At 55.8% G+C, this 16367-nt stretch overlaps 9 protein-coding genes across 9 annotated transcripts; 6 read left to right on the forward strand and 3 right to left on the reverse strand.

Annotated features, from left to right (window-relative positions):
* Positions 1–2: 2 nt before the first annotated feature.
* BDY17DRAFT_292182 (arginase family-domain-containing protein) lies at positions 3–1348 on the forward strand. Its single transcript, XM_033732780.1, has 2 exons — positions 3–189; positions 251–1348. The coding sequence occupies exons 1-2, from the start codon at positions 46–48 to the stop codon at positions 1316–1318; spliced, it is 1212 nt and encodes a 403-aa protein (XP_033593398.1). The 5' UTR covers positions 3–45; the 3' UTR covers positions 1319–1348.
* A 190-nt stretch (positions 1349–1538) lies between these two features.
* Positions 1539–2523, forward strand: BDY17DRAFT_321591 (uncharacterized protein; the record flags this gene model as incomplete). Its single annotated transcript, XM_033736652.1, has 3 exons — positions 1539–1929; positions 1988–2225; positions 2283–2523. The coding sequence occupies 3 exons, from the start codon at positions 1539–1541 to the stop codon at positions 2521–2523; spliced, it is 870 nt and encodes a 289-aa protein (XP_033593399.1).
* Positions 2524–2728: 205 nt separating this feature from the next.
* BDY17DRAFT_292184 (PrpF protein) lies at positions 2729–4130 on the forward strand. The gene has a single exon (XM_033732781.1). The coding sequence runs from the start codon at positions 2794–2796 to the stop codon at positions 4045–4047; it is 1254 nt and encodes a 417-aa protein (XP_033593400.1). The 5' UTR covers positions 2729–2793; the 3' UTR covers positions 4048–4130.
* Positions 4131–4231: 101 nt separating this feature from the next.
* On the forward strand, positions 4232–7323 carry BDY17DRAFT_292186 (NMDA receptor-regulated protein 1-domain-containing protein). The gene is made up of 2 exons (XM_033732782.1): positions 4232–6619; positions 6682–7323. The coding sequence occupies exons 1-2, from the start codon at positions 4513–4515 to the stop codon at positions 6840–6842; spliced, it is 2268 nt and encodes a 755-aa protein (XP_033593401.1). The 5' UTR covers positions 4232–4512; the 3' UTR covers positions 6843–7323.
* A 32-nt stretch (positions 7324–7355) lies between these two features.
* On the forward strand, positions 7356–8214 carry BDY17DRAFT_321594 (uncharacterized protein; the record flags this gene model as incomplete). The annotated part of the gene is made up of 2 exons (XM_033736653.1): positions 7356–7787; positions 7852–8214. 2 exons carry the CDS (start codon positions 7356–7358, stop codon positions 8212–8214), a joined length of 795 nt encoding a protein of 264 aa, XP_033593402.1.
* A 121-nt stretch (positions 8215–8335) lies between these two features.
* BDY17DRAFT_321595 (aminotransferase) lies at positions 8336–9777 on the reverse strand (the record flags this gene model as incomplete). The annotated part of the gene is made up of 3 exons (XM_033736654.1): positions 8336–8348; positions 8404–9126; positions 9185–9777. The coding sequence occupies 3 exons, from the start codon at positions 9775–9777 to the stop codon at positions 8336–8338; spliced, it is 1329 nt and encodes a 442-aa protein (XP_033593403.1).
* Positions 9778–10250: 473 nt separating this feature from the next.
* BDY17DRAFT_239832 (kinase-like domain-containing protein) lies at positions 10251–12812 on the forward strand (the record flags this gene model as incomplete). The annotated part of the gene is made up of 1 exon (XM_033730348.1): positions 10251–12812. A coding segment is annotated over one exon (2562 nt), but the record flags the coding sequence as incomplete, so codon positions are not given.
* Positions 12813–13860: 1048 nt separating this feature from the next.
* On the reverse strand, positions 13861–14601 carry BDY17DRAFT_308207 (uncharacterized protein; the record flags this gene model as incomplete). The annotated part of the gene is made up of 3 exons (XM_033735181.1): positions 13861–13866; positions 13947–14451; positions 14552–14601. 3 exons carry the CDS (start codon positions 14599–14601, stop codon positions 13861–13863), a joined length of 561 nt encoding a protein of 186 aa, XP_033593405.1.
* Positions 14602–15373: 772 nt separating this feature from the next.
* On the reverse strand, positions 15374–16169 carry BDY17DRAFT_321598 (uncharacterized protein; the record flags this gene model as incomplete). Its single annotated transcript, XM_033736655.1, has 2 exons — positions 15374–16070; positions 16120–16169. 2 exons carry the CDS (start codon positions 16167–16169, stop codon positions 15374–15376), a joined length of 747 nt encoding a protein of 248 aa, XP_033593406.1.
* Positions 16170–16367: the final 198 nt, after the last annotated feature.

The raw sequence follows: 16367 nt of genomic DNA on the forward strand, positions 1-16367 counted from the left end.
CACTGCCGAATGTCGATGACTTCAAGGTGGTCGGAATAAATAATCATGCGACCTTCCACGGCTTTGGTGCTCTGTGCTGCAGCCGTTGGGCTAACGCATGCTCACGCTGGTCATGACCATGTAGAGGATACCACCGAGCCATTCATTGGTTGGACCAAGGAAGACCTGGATGCCAAATGGGGGACAGATGTAAGCAGCATTGCACCATTATTAGGAGTGTATAGAGGTCCCAGACTAACTACAGCATCAGTGGGGATTCAGCGGCATCTCAACCTTTGCCCACCTCCAACACGAGCGCTGTCTCCAACACCCGGAAGTGGAATACGACATCGCCATCCTCGGAGTCCCGTTCGACACCGCCGTCACCTACCGCCCAGGCGCCCGGTTCGGCCCACGAGCAATCCGCGCAGCGTCCGCACGACAGACCAGCTTTCGAGCCTACAATCCTCGAGCGGGGGTCAATCCTTACTTGGAATGGGCCAAAATCATCGATTGCGGCGACATTCCCGTCACTCCTTTCGACAACACTTTGGCGCTGCGACAGATGACGGAGGCGTATACCAATCTCGCGCACAGCTCGCCTTCTGCGGCGAACAAGGACTCTCCTGTAAAGTATCGACGGACGCCTAAATTGTTCACTCTAGGCGGAGATCATTCCATTGCGCTCCCGACACTACGCGCGTTAAACAAAATCTACGGCGAAGTTGCGGTCGTGCACTTCGACGCTCACCTCGACACCTGGCACCCGGCCAAATACCCCTCCGCATGGGTCGACAAAGACGACCCGTTCCCCGTCTCCTTCTTCACACACGGCACCATGTTCTGGATCGCACACAACGAAAGTCTGATTCAAAAAGGCAAATCCGTGCACGGCGGACTCCGCACCCGACTGACAGGGATCGAAGACAACGAAGACGACGACGCGCAAGGCTGGCTGCGCTTCACAGCAGACGACATCGACGATCTTGGCGTCGCGACGATGGCGCGCAGGATCGTGGAGCATGTCGGCACCGAGACGCCGGTGTACTTGTCGATTGATATTGATGTTATTGATCCCGGGTTGGCGCCGGGGACGGGCACGCCGGAGCCCGGGGGGTGGACGACGAGGGAGTTGATAAGGGTGTTGAGGGGGATTGAGAGTTTGAATGTGGTGGGGGCGGATGTTGTCGAGGTTTCGCCGAGTTATGATGGGGCGGGGGAGGTGACTGCTCTTGCGGCGGCGCAGGTTGCGTTTGAGGTGTTGACGAGTATGGTTAAGCGGGGGATGGATGAGGGTGGGAAGGCGGGCGGTGCGGGTGTTGTTCGAGACGAGCTGTAGACGATAGTATGCAAACGCCGTATTTCTCAGTTTAGTTCTGAATCGTCCTTCACCTGAGCTCGTATCACCATGCATAGGGTACACGCCTGCATAAATCATCGCCCAGGCTTCATAAGGCTGGGCGCCGCGTCCGCTGCTGTAACCCCATCTTTCGCCTCCAGATCCACCTCCGCATCTCCAACATTCCATGCCAACCTCACCTCACCCAAATCAGCAAAGCATGGCCGTCAAACCCCTCCACCGCCTCCAAACATCCTACCAACAATCCATCAGCCCAATCTACATCCAACGCCTCTGCACCTCCTGGCTCCTCTTCCCCATAGCCCTCGCCACCCTTCGCGCGCTCCTCGCCCTCTACATCTTCACAACCATCTTCACGGTCTTCGGGCTCAATGACGCCCGCGGAAACTCCGAAGACACAGAGCATGACTTCTCCTACTTCACTTTCCTTTCGTACTGGGGATTGGCTTTTTACTTCGCCTTCGCGGCCGCGCACACGGCTTCTTATGCGCTGAGAGGACGGGCGTGGTTGGAGGGATGGCCTGCTTGGTTGCGATGGGCGCATAGTGCGCTGTATGTTACTGTAACCGTCTATCCGTTCGTGGTGACAGGTGAGTTATCCCTTCCATCTCTCCAAAACCCGCAGACACGCTAAGACACAAATCGTAGTCGTCTTCTGGGCCGTCCTCGCCTCAGGCGCCTTCCGCTCGCCCTTCACCACCTGGTCCAACACCTCCGAGCACGCGCTCAACTCCGTCTTCGCCTTCGCGGAGATTGTGCTGCCCTGCTCCGAGCCGCATCCGTGGATTCAAACGGCGCCGATTGTGGTTGTCGCGGCGCTGTATTTGGCGCTCGCGTATGTGACGCAGGCGTCGGAGGGGTTTTATGTGTATTACTTTTTGAATCCGTGGGTTTTATCTTCTACTTGCTTGTCCCGGTACACGAGACTGACGATGGTGTTTAGGGCGCATGGAAGGGGTTTGGTTGCTGGTGCTTGTATTGGGATTTTGGCGGCGATGATTATTTTCTTTGTGGTTGTGAGATACTTGATTCTATTACGGATGTGGATTACGGAGAAGAAGTTTGGAATGACTGGGAAATTGTCGAAGAGTGCGATCAAGCGTTCTACCGTGGTGGAAGACGGCCACGGCGAGGCTATGAGCGAACTGTCCAAGACTGGAGTACGGACTGTTGAGCAGGCCTAGCCGTGCTCGCGAACTTCTTGTAATCCTGATTTTACGATACGAGATCCTCAAGTCTGTCTTATTGGATCGAAATATGCTTTCTGAACGCCATAATCATTGGTACGTAGATTGAGTACGCTCGAAGCTGTAAGAGCGCACGAGGCTCCGAACTTCGGAGCAACGTCATACGCAGATCACGGGAATAAACATATAACCACGGCACAACCCTTCTTCACTACTCCCTCTCCACGGCGCGACCTGGAACTCCAGATAGCACATCATCCTCTCAAAATGCCACCCCGCTCCGACCAAATCTCCATCCCCGCCGCCTGGATCCGCGGCGGCTCGAGCAATGCAGTCTTCTACCACGAAAAGGACCTCCCCCCCGAAGGCCCCGTGCGAGACCGCGTGCTAAAGCGAGTAATGGGCACGCCCGACCCCATTCAAATCGACGGCCTAGGCGGCACCAAAGCCGTGACGTCGAAAATCGCTATAGTGCGCCCGTCCACGCGCCCCGACGCCGATATCGACTACATCTTCGCGCAGAGCGGGGTGCGCGAGGACGTTATTGATTACACTGCGAATTGCGGGAATATTAGCTCTGGCGTGGGGCCTTTTGCCATTGACGAGGGGCTTGTGCGGGAGTTTCGCGAGGGGAGGTCGGTGGATGCCGACAAGATTCGCACGCAGGAGGTGCGCATCTACAACACCGGAACGGAGAAGGTGCTCATCTCGCACGTCCCGATTGATGCCGAGGGCTACTCTGTTGCTGAGGGGGAGTACACTATGGCTGCGGTGCCGGGGACGGGGGCGCCGATTTTGATGGACTATCGCGAGACGGTGGGCGCGTCGCGGAACAAGGGCTTGTTACCTACGGGGAATCCGAGGGATCGGATCGAGGTGCAGGGGCAGAGGGTGGAGATTACGATTGGCGATGCGGGGAATTTGATTGTGTTTGTCGGTGCGGAGGAGATGGGGGTTTCCGGGCATGAGACTGCAGAACATTTGACTGAGAAGGCTGGGTTGCTGGATCGAGTGAGGGAGGTGCGAGGCAAGGCGGCGTGTTTGGTGGGGTTGTGTCGGGATTGGCGCAAAGTGGACGAGGAGTCGCCGTTTATGCCGATGTTGGTCATTCTCTCTGGTCCGCCGCGGGGTGATTATGGCGAAGCACACATGTCTGGTCGGTTGTTCCTCGATAACATGTGTCATCCCAGCATGGCGGGGACGGGCGCGGTGTCGACGGCGGCGATGAGTCGGACAAAGGGAACGCTGGTGTATGATCTGGTTGGGCAGAAGGCGAGGGAGAAGGCTGTGCTCAACATTGCCCATCCTTTGGGCATTATCCCGGTGGCGGTGGAGGTGGATGAGGACTCGGATCTGCCCACCTTCGCCAATCTGTCGTTTATCCGGACTGCTAGACGGCTGATGGATGGGAAAGTGTATGTGCCGAGGAAGGTGTTTGAAGGTGATATCAAGGGAGTTAACGGAACAAACGGTGTCAATGGGGTCAATGGCCATGGTCATGCAGGGAATGGCAGAGGTTAAGGCAGTTGATATATGTGTGAAGTGTACGAATGAGAGTGACGAGGTTGGGTATCAATGAATAAGACTTGTAGTGATGATTCATGAAGCTGCACTCATCACGACTGAGCACTCATGTTCTGTGCTTGTTCACTTGATATCTTGAAGAGAACAAGGTGAATGACAGAGACAAAGCCTTGTCACGTACGCACGCTGTCGGCGCCCCACTTATTTCCCGAGGACGAAATTCGAAGCTCATGCGAGCGCACTGCACACCATCTCGCACATCCGACAGCCTGCCCGATCCCGACCTCCCCTCCCCTCTCAGCCTCTGCAGGTCCGGAAGCATCTGCTTTGCATCCTTCGAGGCACCGCAACATCTTCCACGCCGCCCAAGGCTTCCCGCTTGTGCCTCTTCCCCAGCCCACCCCCGGATGAAGTGAATCCTCGGCCACTTCACAATCCACCACCTCCATCCCCCCGCCCAGCATGGCGCAAAAGACACAGCAACTGCCGACAAAAGAGGCCACCCTCTTCCGGCATCTGCTGCAAGACTATGAGGCCAAACGACACAAGAAAGGTCTCAAGACCGCCGACCAAATCCTCCGAAAACACCCCACCCACGGCGACACCCAAGCTATGAAAGCCCTCATCCTCAACGCCCAAGGCAAGACCGACGAGGCCTTCGACCTATGCAAGCTGGCCTTGAAAAATGCAATGAAGAGCAATGTGTGTTGGCATGTCTACGGCTTGCTGTACAAGAGCGTGAAGAACTACGAGGAGTCCATCAAGGCATACCGCTTCGCCCTGAAGCTCGACCCCGAGAGCATCCAGATTCTGCGAGACTTGGCCCAGCTGCAGGCGCAAATGCGAGACTACCAGGGAATGGTGCAGACGAGGAGAACTCTGCTCCAGGGCAAGCCTCAGCTGCGCCTCAACTGGACTGCTCTAGCCGTGGCTATGCATTTGAATGGAGACTTGGAGGGCGCCGAGGATGTGCTGCACAAGTTTGAGGAGACGTTGAAGCAGTCGCCCCCCAAGAGCGATATTGAGCACTCCGAGGCCATCTTGTACAAGAACGCCATCATCGCCGAGTCGGGCAATCTCGACAAGGCGCTCGAGCATTTGAACAGCATTGAGCGATTGGTGTTGGACCGGACGGCCATCATGGAAATGCGAGCGGACTACTTGCTGCGGCTGAAGAAGCGGGAAGAGGCGGAGAAGGCATATCGCGCGTTGCTCGAGCGGAACCCGGAGTCTCATGCGTATTACCAAGGCCTCGAGCAAGCCCTAGAACTCGATCGAAGCAATGCAGATGACCGAGTGAAGCTGTTGGAGATGTACCGATCTTATGCCGAGACAAGTGAACGGACCGATGCCTCTAGACGCATACCGCTGGACTTCCTAGAAGGTGAAGCCTTTCAGCAGCACGCGGACAAGTATCTGCGAAGGATGTTGGCGAAGGGCGTGCCGAGTACCTTTGCGAACGTCAAGCAGCTCTACGAGGACGAGGCAAAAAAGCAGGCGTTGGAGAAGATCGCACTGCAGCTTCTTTCCGAAGACTCGCCGTCGAGCAACGGTGCTCCAAAGGAAGGGGCGAATGGCAGCGTGGACGGCTCGCACCATGCCACCAAAGCCGACCCCGCAAACACATGGCAGCTCAGCGTGAACTACTTCCTGGCACAGCACTACGACTACCACCGCTCGCGCGACCTCAGCAAAGCAATGCAGCACATCGACAAGGCCATCTCGCTCAACCCCTCCAAGACCGACTACACCTACCATATGACCAAAGCGCGCGTACTCAAACACCAAGGCGACCCAGCGAAAGCGTCGACGGCCATGAACGACGCGCGAGAAATGGACCTCAAAGACCGCTACATCAACACCAAGTGCGCGAAATACCAGCTGCGCAACAACGAGCACGACTCCGCCGTCGCGACCATGGGCCTCTTCACGCGCAAAGAAGCCGTCGGCGGGCCACTCGGCGACCTCACCGACATGCAATGCGTCTGGTTCCTCACCGAAGACGGCGAAGCCTACCAGCGCGAAGGCAAGCTGTCCCTCGCGCTCAAGCGCTTCAAAACGGTGTATGACATTTTCGAAACGTGGACCGACGACCAGTTCGACTTCCACCACTTCTCCCTGCGCAAGGGCATGGTGCGCGCATACGTCGACATGCTGCGGTGGGAGGATAGATTGCGTGAGCACCCCTTCTTCACCCGCGCCGCGCTGTCCGCAATCAAGATCTACCTCATGCTACACGACGACCCCAAACTCGTGCAGCAGTCGCAGATGAACGGCTCAGGCGACCTCAGCAGCGCAGACAAGAAGAAAGCAGCGAAGAAAGCGCGGAAAGAAGCTGAGAAAGCAGAGGCCGAGAAGAAAGCGAAGACCGCCAAGCAAGCGCAGCCCAAAGCCGCGGCGGACGAAGACGGCGTGCCGAAGAAGGAAGACGCGGACCCGGATGGCCTCGAATTGCTCAAGACCGATAAGCCGCTCGAGGAGGCGATGAAGTACCTCACGCCGCTGCTCGAGCTCTCCCCGAAGAATATCGAGGGGCAGGTGCTGGGGTTCGAAGTGTATCTGCGCAGGCGTAAGTGCTCACCTTCCGTTCCCCAATCAAACATTTACCCCGACTGACTTGCCATGATGTAGAAAAATTCCTCCCCGCGCTGAAATGCCTCCTCGCCGCGCGGAAGCTTAACCCGCAACACCCCAAAGTCGCCGAGCAAGAAACCCGATTCAAAGCCGCGCTCGACAAGCTGCCCGAGCCTCTCCCGCCGAAAGTCAAGCAAGTCATCGACGCTTCGCTATAATGTATAGAGTTTGGATGCTCGACAGGTGCAGGTGGAAATGAAGCGCAAGACTTTTGTTCATACGTGTAGCAAAAGCGAGGGATGGACGGTAGCTAGGTAGCCATGCATTAGCGACGATATACTGAAAAGTCCGGTTCCTACCTTAGTTCGCTGTGGTCATCTTGCTTATTCCTCGCGTCTGGTTGGTTGGTTGAATCGCAGACAAGGCTGGCTGGCTTTCATGATTTCGCTCGGATTCGCTCGCGCAGGGGATATACACACTCCCTATGCCTCCGGTTTCAAGTTTTTGGAAACTCATACTGCCCATCTGGCGCATCTCATCAATCTCAAATCTTCGTCACAGCGTATTGAAACACCCTTCCACCCCTTCATCGACAGCACAGCTACTGAGAGCCGCCCGGCTTCAACCTCCGCTACGTCGTCACATCTCCTCACCACCAATCCTCCCTCACCAGCCCCTGAATCTCCCCTCCACCCGCTCCACCCCCAACAACACCCCAGAGATCCATCCAAATGGCCACCCTCCCCTCGTTACTATCACAATACGAAATCCTCGAAACCCTCACGACGCACATCTGGGCTTCTGACCTCGAAGCCCTCGCTTTCACGTGCCGCGAAATGCACACCTACATCCGTGGCAGCGCGAAAGTGCACGCGCACCTGCGCAAAGCGACGCTCGCGTGTAATGGCGTCAGCGGACGGGCGTGGAAGGAGGAGTGGCTCGCGGATCCGGGAAGGATGTTTGAAACGAGGGGTCGCGTCCTGGTCGAGCGGTTGCGGGTTTCGTATCAATCAAGCTGGAGGTGGTTTGCATCGGATCAGGAGAAGAAAGCGGTGATGCGGAGGTGTCGGGAGGTGTTGTTGGATGAGATGAAGTGTACGGGTGAGACGGAGGGGGCCGAGGGGAGCAGGCCTTGTGTTGTCTGTCAGGAGCCGGTGTGTGAGGTGAGTGCTGTTGTTCGTGTCTTGCGATTGATTGTTTCCCACGTTGCTGATGTGAGATCCACAGAACTGCCGCTTCCGCAGCGCCATTTACGCAGTCACCACCACCCCCCGAGGCACCACCATTAGCCCGAGCTTCGCCGGAGATTACAAGCAGAAATTGGCCGCGCGATGGGACGAATTCTGCCGCGCGTGCGTCGACTTCACGATAAAGGCGCGTCCGGACGGGAAGAAGGAGAAGTTGCCCAAATGCTCGTGTTCCGTGCTGGAGGAGGGGGAGCCGTGGATGTGCGCACCGTGCTACGGGAAGCAGCGCGCGGCTCGGCTGAGCGTGGCCCCGACGTGGTGTGAGGAATTGGTGCCGACGACGAAGGGGTGTTTTGGGTTGAAGCGGTGCCTGCTGAAGTGTCGGTGGTGTCTTGGGTATTAGAGTGCCTGTGGGTTTGTTAAATTTCCGAGGATGGGACGTGGGTGTTACCTATGAAGGATTGAAATGGCGCTGTCGCTTGTACATTTTGTAGCATTGGAGCTGTATATTGTTCAGAGTACGCTCACACTTTCACACTAGACTTCGGTATTAGCACTCATTCGATTGCACGATCGTCATGGAAAGACTCACCTCCAAGGATGCCCGGGCTCATCGCCGTACTGGATGCCTTCAATCCAATCCTTCATCCTCTGCGCCACAGGTCCCGCCTCCTCGTTCGCCGGAAGTCCGCATTCAATCATCTTACCATCCCAACTTATCGCCCGCACTGGGCTCACCACTGCTGCCGTGCCAGAACCAAAAACCTCCAACAATCTTCCCTCATTCGCAGCCTCGTCTAGTTCACGCATGTGGAAGCGTCGTTCGTTGACAATCCAGCCCTCGGAAGCCAGGCGTTCGCGAGCGAGTGTGAGGATGGAATCGCGCGTGACGCCCTGCAGGATCGTGCCGTCGAGAGGGGCAGTGACGAGCTCCTTTTGGCCTTGCTTGTTGAGAATCGCGGCGAAGAGATTCATCGTGCCCACTTCTGTGGCGAACTGCTCTGGTTTGCCCGTCTCGGGGTCGATGTCTTCGAACAGCCACAGATTCTGGTGTAGACCCTTCTCCGCCGCTTTCATCTGAGGCACAATGCAGGGCGCGTAGTTGCCGCCGACTTTGTAGTGGCCGGTGCCTCCGGGCCAGGCACGAAGGGCATAGGTTGTTGCTTCGAGGGAGATGGCTTTGAAGCCAGTGGGGTAGTAGGGGCCGACAGGGGAAGCGATGACATAGAGGAGGGCAGATCCCGGGGGACCAACTCCGAGCGTACGTTGCGTTCCGATCATGGTCGGGCGAAGGTAAAGGGAGTAGCCCCGGTCACTGGAGGGCATGAGAGTCAGTGTGGATGTTAGTGTGACTAGTGGAATTAAGAACGTACTTGGGAATGAATCGCTCGTCTAACCGCACAAACTTCTTGATCAACTCAATCAACATTTTCCCATCGAACATGGGAAGTGCAAGGCGCGAGCTGCTCTTGTTGAACCGGGCCATGTTCATGTCCGGGCGAAAGAGATAGAGCTCGCCGTCTTTGCCTCGATATGCCTTCATGCCCTCGAAACATTCAAAGCCGTAGTGGAAGACACACGTCGCCGGATCAAGACTGAGGGGGCCGTAGGGTGTGATGCGTGGGGGAAACCAGCCTTCCTTCGCCGTCCATTCCAAGCTCAGCATATGGTCGGTGAAGTTGGCGCCAAAGACGAGCTGGTGGTGGGGGACAAGCTCTTTGGGGTCGGCCGTTTCTTCGACCTCTAATGTTGAAGCATCAATGGAGATGAGCTTGGGGTTGAGGGCATCGGGGGCGTGGATGTCCGCCTTTGACTGGGACTGGAATCGGTGTTGTTGCTGCCAGCGAGGTTGCTGTTGTTGGTGTTGTTGCTGAAGCAGACATCTTGAGGCATTGAGTGAGGGTAAGCGTTGGAGCTGTCGCGTGCAGCGGGGAAGATGGTGGAGAGAGCGTAATGAGGACGCCATGGTCGTGAATGAGCGGGTCTGGAGGCGATTGAGCACACCGTCCTCCGTCCACGACCACAAAGGGAGAGATAAGAGGGACAATGGCGTGAGAGGCAGATGTGGAAGTATGAGCAATGGAAGAAACTTGAGTTTACCCCATGGAGTAGCTTGGCCAGCGATGTCGGGCTCGGCGGTGGGGCAGGTGTGCCGAGGCGCTAGTGCGGCGGGCGGCGAGTCTAATTCCGACGATCGTCAAGGCTTGACCTTTGTCCATATCGCCAGACACCACTCGGTCGCATACCTTTAACTCTACCACAAACCCAGCGAGCATTCCACATACGACAATCTCTATACCACCGACGATTGCGGCAACACCCTCATCGCCCTGCCAGACTTGGACTTCCACAACTCGAGACACAACTTCCTAATGGCACAAAGATAGAGACGACACACTTCTTGCCCTTCCTTACACCTTCACCACACTCTCTCCGACCATGTTCTCCGGCGCTCTCAAATCCTTCACCTCCAACATCACCTCCTCCTACACCATCGCCGCCCAGCCCTCCTCCACAGCCGGCCCATGGAAGATCTTTGATGCGAAAAAGAAGTCGACCGGCAAGGCGGCCTCCATCTTCATCTTTGAAAGACGATCTCTCGATCCCAGCCAAGGCTCCGCCAACACCCTCGGTTCGAGTCGAAGTAGCAATGTCAGTCTCAAGAGGGCACATGACGAGGTTATTGAACGTTTAAAGAAAGAGGCGAGCAGTCTTGCGAGGCTACGACATCCGAGCATATTGGAACTCGCTGAGCCGGTGGAGGAGACGAGACATGGCGGTCTGATGTTTGCTACCGAGCCGGTCACTGCAAGTCTCGGCAGTTTATTGCAGGAGAAAGATGAGCAAGAAAGGTCTGGAGGCAGGGGTGCTGGCAAAGGGAGAAGATTTGTTGTTGAAGAGACCAATGGCTCCACCCAGCCCAGGGAATTCGAAATCGACGAGCTGGAAATTCAAAAAGGCCTGCTACAACTCGCCAAAGGACTGGAATTCTTACACGAGAGTGCTGGGCTCGTGCACGCAAATCTCACCCCCGAGGCGATTCTCGTCAACGCCAAAGGTGACTGGAAGATCTCCGGCCTATCTTTCTGCGGACCCCACGAGACGAGCAACACCCCTACCAGTCTCACGGCTATCTCACTGTCCGAGGTCTTGAATCATGATCCTCGCCTTCCACGCAGTGTACAGCTCGATCTGGACTACACCAGCCCCGACTTTGTTCTCGACAACTCCTTGACCCCGGCCGCCGACATCTTCTCCCTCGGTCTACTGATCATATCCCTCTACAACTCCCCTCACACGTCTCCGCTGAACGCAGGAGGCTCCTTATCAGCGTACAAGCGTCTCTTTTCCAGCTCTTCGAATGTTCCGACCCAGCACAATAACTTCCTCGTCCCCTCATCACACCCTCTGCCTCCAAAACTCGCCTCAGAACTACTGCCTCGCCTCATCACCCGGCGACCGGCGCAACGGCTAAGCGCGCGAGAGTTTCAGGAAGCCAGCTACTTCGACAACATTCTCGTATCAACAATCCGATTTCTCGATGCCCTTCCGGCAAAGACTCCGAACGAGAAGGCCCAGTTCATGCGCGGCTTGCCCCGGATTTTATCACAGTTCCCGAAATCTGTGCTGGAGAAGAAAGTCCTTCCTGCGCTGTTGGAGGAAATGAAGGATCGCGAGCTCCTGGCCCCCATCATCGCCGACCTCTTCGCTGCTGTCAAGCTCATGCCGACAGGCAAGAGGGCGTTTACTGAACAAGTTGTGCCGAAATTGCGCGAAGTCTTCGTCACGAAAGCCGCAGCGGCTGGCGAGAGGGATACCAGTCGCGAAGCCGGCTTGATGATCTTCTTGGAGAACATGGAGACTGCGGCGGCAAATTGCCCCGGGAAGGAGTTCCGAGAAGACATCCTACCTATCCTCATCTTGGCCCTGGAATCGCCAACGCACGCCATTGTGGATGCGAGTCTTGCGACACTGCCTCACGTCTTACCCGTCCTGGATTTTAGCACCATCAAGAACGAGCTCTTTCCTGTCATTGCCAATGTCTTCGCAAAGACAAGCAGCCTGAACATCAAGATCAAGGGCTTGGATGCATTCTATACGCTCTGCGGCGGGCAAGCGACATCTACCTCCGGAATTGCAGACGACGATCTGAACGGCATTGGGTTCGCAAATAACCAATCGTCAAAGCAAGCCTCTGCATCGAGCAACAGCAGCGCCATTCTGGACAAATTCACCGTGCAGGAGAAAATCGTGCCGCTCCTCAAAGGCATCAAAACCAAGGAGCCGGGCGTCATGATGGCCGCTCTCCGCGTCTTCCAGCAAGTCGGCACCATGGCCGACTCGGATTATCTCGCCATGGAAGTCATTCCCATCCTCTGGAGCATGAGTCTCGGCCCGCTGCTAAATCTGCAGCAGTTCAAGGGGTTCATGGATCTGATCCGCGGCCTAGGCGACAAGATCGAACGAGAGCAGACGCGGAAACTGCAGGATTTGAGGGGCGCGGGAAGTGATAACAGTGGCAATCTTGGAGGCAGAGCTGGCGTGAGACAGGCGCACGGTAATGCAGGAGTCAACGGGCTGAGCAATGGCGACGAGACGGACTTCGAATCGCTCGTGTCTGGGCGAAAAGCGGGTGCCAACAACGACGACTTAATGAACGAGTGGGGTGGTTTCTCCTCCAAACCGGCAGCAAGCCCAGCACCGCGCACCACCAACGTCAACACCAACAACCAGGCAACTTTCTCCTGGCAGACGGCGCCAGCCGCACAGTCTCAACCCATCAACTCGCTCAAAACCACTACACCCGGTGCAAGGACCATCACGCCCGACCAATCAATGTCGAACTTCGCGGCCCTCCGACCTTCAAGCACGCAGTACTCCCAACCTCTTCAGCCTAACACCGCCACCAACACAATGCCTTTAAGACCCGCGCAGCCTATGCATCAATCGTCAATTTCCAGCACAGGAGGCGGCGCAGGGATCGATTGGTCCGCCGCATCCCGACAACCATCAACGAATACCTGGAGCAGCAATCAACCTGCCTCTTCTTCTTTTGGCGCCACCACGACGTCGAGACCTGCGCAGAGTGGGGGGTTCGCGCTTGCGCCGCCGCCTACGAGTCCGCTGACTTTGGGCGGGTTTAGGGCGCCGCCTTTGCAGTCGCAGCAGCAGAGACCGAATCAAGGTCGGGGGCAGGGGCAGGTGCAAGGGCAGAAGAGTGGGTTGGATAGGTATGAGAGTTTGATATGAAGGTATTGGATGAAGATCTAAGGGACAATCTTCAATACGAGACTATTGGATGCCGACGTCTATTTGTTCTGCGATATGACTCTCGGCCCACCGCATGGCTTGTTGTCAACAAAGGCTCGAGATCCTTGCTCCAGCGCTGCCGTGCATCTCTCAGTTCTCCAAATGTGATGTGAACAGTGGCGTAGCCCGCTTGGAACTGCTGTGATCCAGGCGTCGGCGGCTGAGGCATGGAGCCAGATGTGGGCAACGATAGATGAGGCGCATACGAAGGGGCTGCCGTGGTCGCTGGGGCTGGCGCCTGCATATTGTTCCGGTATGCACCACACGTGCACTTCGGCGTACCGAAGGGCTGCATATTAGTGTACCTGGACGTGTTTCCTGAGCCACAGCATCTGCAACATGCCTTTGCGCGTAGTTGGTGTATGTGTCTTCTTGCATCCAGGACAGTCTTCGTCAAGCGTTCCTGGCCCGGCTTGCCCATCGTAGATGGATGCTCTGCACCAGCGATAGGCTGCAAAGCCAGTGTCTGGGTAACTTCGGGATCCCTTGTGGCGGGCCCGGTATATAGATCATCTCGCTCGGTATATAGAGGGTGATGAGCAGGTGGGGATCGCGGTGCGTCGAACAAAAGAGAACTTGAGAACAAGCTTCATCTGATGTTCAACCAGTGACAGCGCTCCCACGGTGTTGCTTGCTCCGACCACTTCGATCCCATTCCAACCTGCGCCGGCTTCAAGCATCCGCCCAAGAATCGCCGGTCGCACCCGTTCGTCGCCGATGCCTCCAACCTGTACACGGCTCATCGCTGCCATGGTGGTGATAGTAGCACATCGGAGCCATGTCCACCTCCTTCAGCTCCGCTCGAAAGGCCTCCTCGTCCCTCACTTTGTACAGTGCGATGGCGACATCCGCGAGGAACTCATGGTTGACGTCGGCCTCTGCTTCAAGCCACGTCTTGTCGCCGTTTTGAACGTACAAGTTGACCATGAGCCGCCGCATGGGATCGCCTTTGGGCGTGTTGCGGTACAGGGTGTCGATTGTTTCTTCGAAGTCCGGATATGTTCGAACGACACCCTGCTCTGGATCCACCACGGCATCTCTCGTGGCGGCGTGGAGGGCGTCCGTGATGCAGTCTTGGAATTCGCGGTCCAGGATCTTATCGCCTAGGAGGTAGAGATCGATGAGAATAGCGTAGTTCTTGTCTCCATCAGGCTTGTTGACATAGATCTCGTGGGTGTACAACCACTGGGCGTACAGTCGAAAGCTCTCTGGATCGTCTTTCGGGAGCTCAATGAGGCGACGCTTCCCTTCTTGCCAGCACTTCCGTAAGGCGGAGTAGAAGAACGTTCCCTCTCGATCTAGGACGCCTTCGTGGATGAAGAACATGCGTCTATGTGGTCCAACGACGATCCTGACTCCGGCAGGTTTTCCAAGACTTGGGTGGGTGGTTAGCATCGATGTCGACGTTGGGATAAGAGGTGGTGACTTACTCAATCATGCAGGCGTTAGCGTCCGCTCTCTGGTCGTTGAGCTGTGCCATCTTGAACAGTGGACAGAACAGAGTGGTGTTGAGGTGGTATTGTTGGGGGTGTTGTTGGGCGTATTAGTCGACTTCGGGCTTACGGATGTATAAGACATGGTGTCCAAGGTGGAAGAGGTTGTATATAAGGAGAAGATTGTGAGGATGTGAAGTATAGAATTGAATGTAGAGAGTTGGATGTCGGCGAGGGCGTTGAATATATAGAAGATTCAAGCGGGAGAGAGCGTGAAGCAGAGTGTCTGTGAATGCGATGTTGTGTTGTCAAATAGATTCAGGCAGCAAAGACATTGGGAATGGGTGTTCGGTGCAAATGCAATGTTGCGTTGTTTGACATGGGCGGAACAAACATCGTGAATGGAGTGGGTGCGAACACGGTGTTTTGCCTTGAGACGCTGGCTGCCTGTTCCGCAGGGGTCGAATTGCGCGCAAGCAGAGCTCGGAAGAGAAAGAAGGAAGAAATCATACGAGACATTTGCCTTTTGTTCCGGACGATTGTGACTTGCGCGCAAATAGAGTCAAGACGCGGGAAGAAGAATGAATGCAGGGCGACGCGTACCCCGTGTTTTATACGGTGTCTTGCGCAAAGATGGAGCGGAAAGAAGGAAGACGGAAAGGAGGATGTCTCAAAGTGTCTTTGATTTCCCATCACCCACATGCATGCCCTGAGTCAACGCCGACCCAGCGAGGGTATCCTGTCCCCAGCACGTCCTTGCTCCAATCGTTTGACTGCTCTTGTCCGCGTCATTTCCACGTATGCTCTTCCGCACCACAGTCACAACGCCTCGATCTTCTTCCCGCCGTAGCTTCCGCATTCTTCATCCTTGCCGTGGTGATGGTACTCGCACCCTGGGTCTTCGTCCAGTTCTTCAAGCTTGTCCATGATCGTATCATCTGCCTGGATCTTGTAAAATGCAGTAGCCAGATCTATCAGAAATTCGACATTAATGCCGTCGGGATCGTTTTGGGCGGGTACCATCCACCCTTCACCGCCCTGGCAAATACTCAGATCGATCAGAAGCCGTCTCATCGGACATCCCTTGGATGTGCGCCGATAAAGTGAGTCCACAACACCGTCGGAAGGGAACAAACGTTTTGAGCTCTCTTTGTAGCCAGTGTCGTGGCTCGCCGCGATCGTCGCATCGACGACACGATCTTGGAACTCCCGGTCCAGCAGCTTCTGCCCGAGTACGTACAGATCGAAGAGTAGTCCGTAGTTCCGTTCCTCTGTCTCGGGTTCTTGCTCGTATAAAGGCTTGCAGAACAACTTGCCAGTATACAGCCACTGAACGTATACGTGAAAATCGTACGGGTCATCTTCCGGGAGTTCGATGGTGCGATGGTGTCCTTTGATCCACGGCTTCTTCAACGCGGTCTCGAAGAACGATCCGGGCTTGGTGAGGTAGCTCTTGTGAACTCGATATGTGTACTTATCGGTGCCAACCACGACTTTGATTATTGACGCTTGGAAGCTACTTTCATTAGTGTAAACCACACACTGACGTTGAAGTAATAACGTACTTCATTGTGCTGGAGTCTTGGTCTGCTCTTGGGTCATTGAGGTTGGCCATCGTTGATTTGTTGTGCTTTTCGTACTTCGTGCACGCTGAGAGACAAGGAAAAGAAAGAGAGAAAGAAAGTTGAAGTTGAACGACACCTCAAGCAGCACTGACCATGTGCAGCGTTTGCTGAATGAACGCATGCACGAAGTGAAGTGACAAACGGGGCTCGCAGAAGTAGCGAAAGTCAAATCTTGAAGCATCTTTGAA

This window comes from Neohortaea acidophila (assembly GCF_010093505.1).
Source record: "Neohortaea acidophila strain CBS 113389 unplaced genomic scaffold BDY17scaffold_2, whole genome shotgun sequence".
NCBI classification, from domain to species: Eukaryota; Fungi; Ascomycota; class Dothideomycetes; order Mycosphaerellales; family Teratosphaeriaceae; genus Neohortaea; species Neohortaea acidophila.

Coding starts and splice junctions, on each gene's coding strand:
- BDY17DRAFT_292182 (XM_033732780.1), top strand. CDS start 46: ATGCGACCTTCCACGGCTTTGGTGCTCTGTGCTGCAGCCGTTGGGCTA. Junction 190..250: donor ATGCCAAATGGGGGACAGAT/GTAAGCAGCATT, acceptor CTACAGCATCAG/TGGGGATTCAGCGGCATCTC.
- BDY17DRAFT_292184 (XM_033732781.1), top strand. CDS start 2,794: ATGCCACCCCGCTCCGACCAAATCTCCATCCCCGCCGCCTGGATCCGC.
- BDY17DRAFT_292186 (XM_033732782.1), top strand. CDS start 4,513: ATGGCGCAAAAGACACAGCAACTGCCGACAAAAGAGGCCACCCTCTTC. Junction 6,620..6,681: donor CGAAGTGTATCTGCGCAGGC/GTAAGTGCTCAC, acceptor GCCATGATGTAG/AAAAATTCCTCCCCGCGCTG.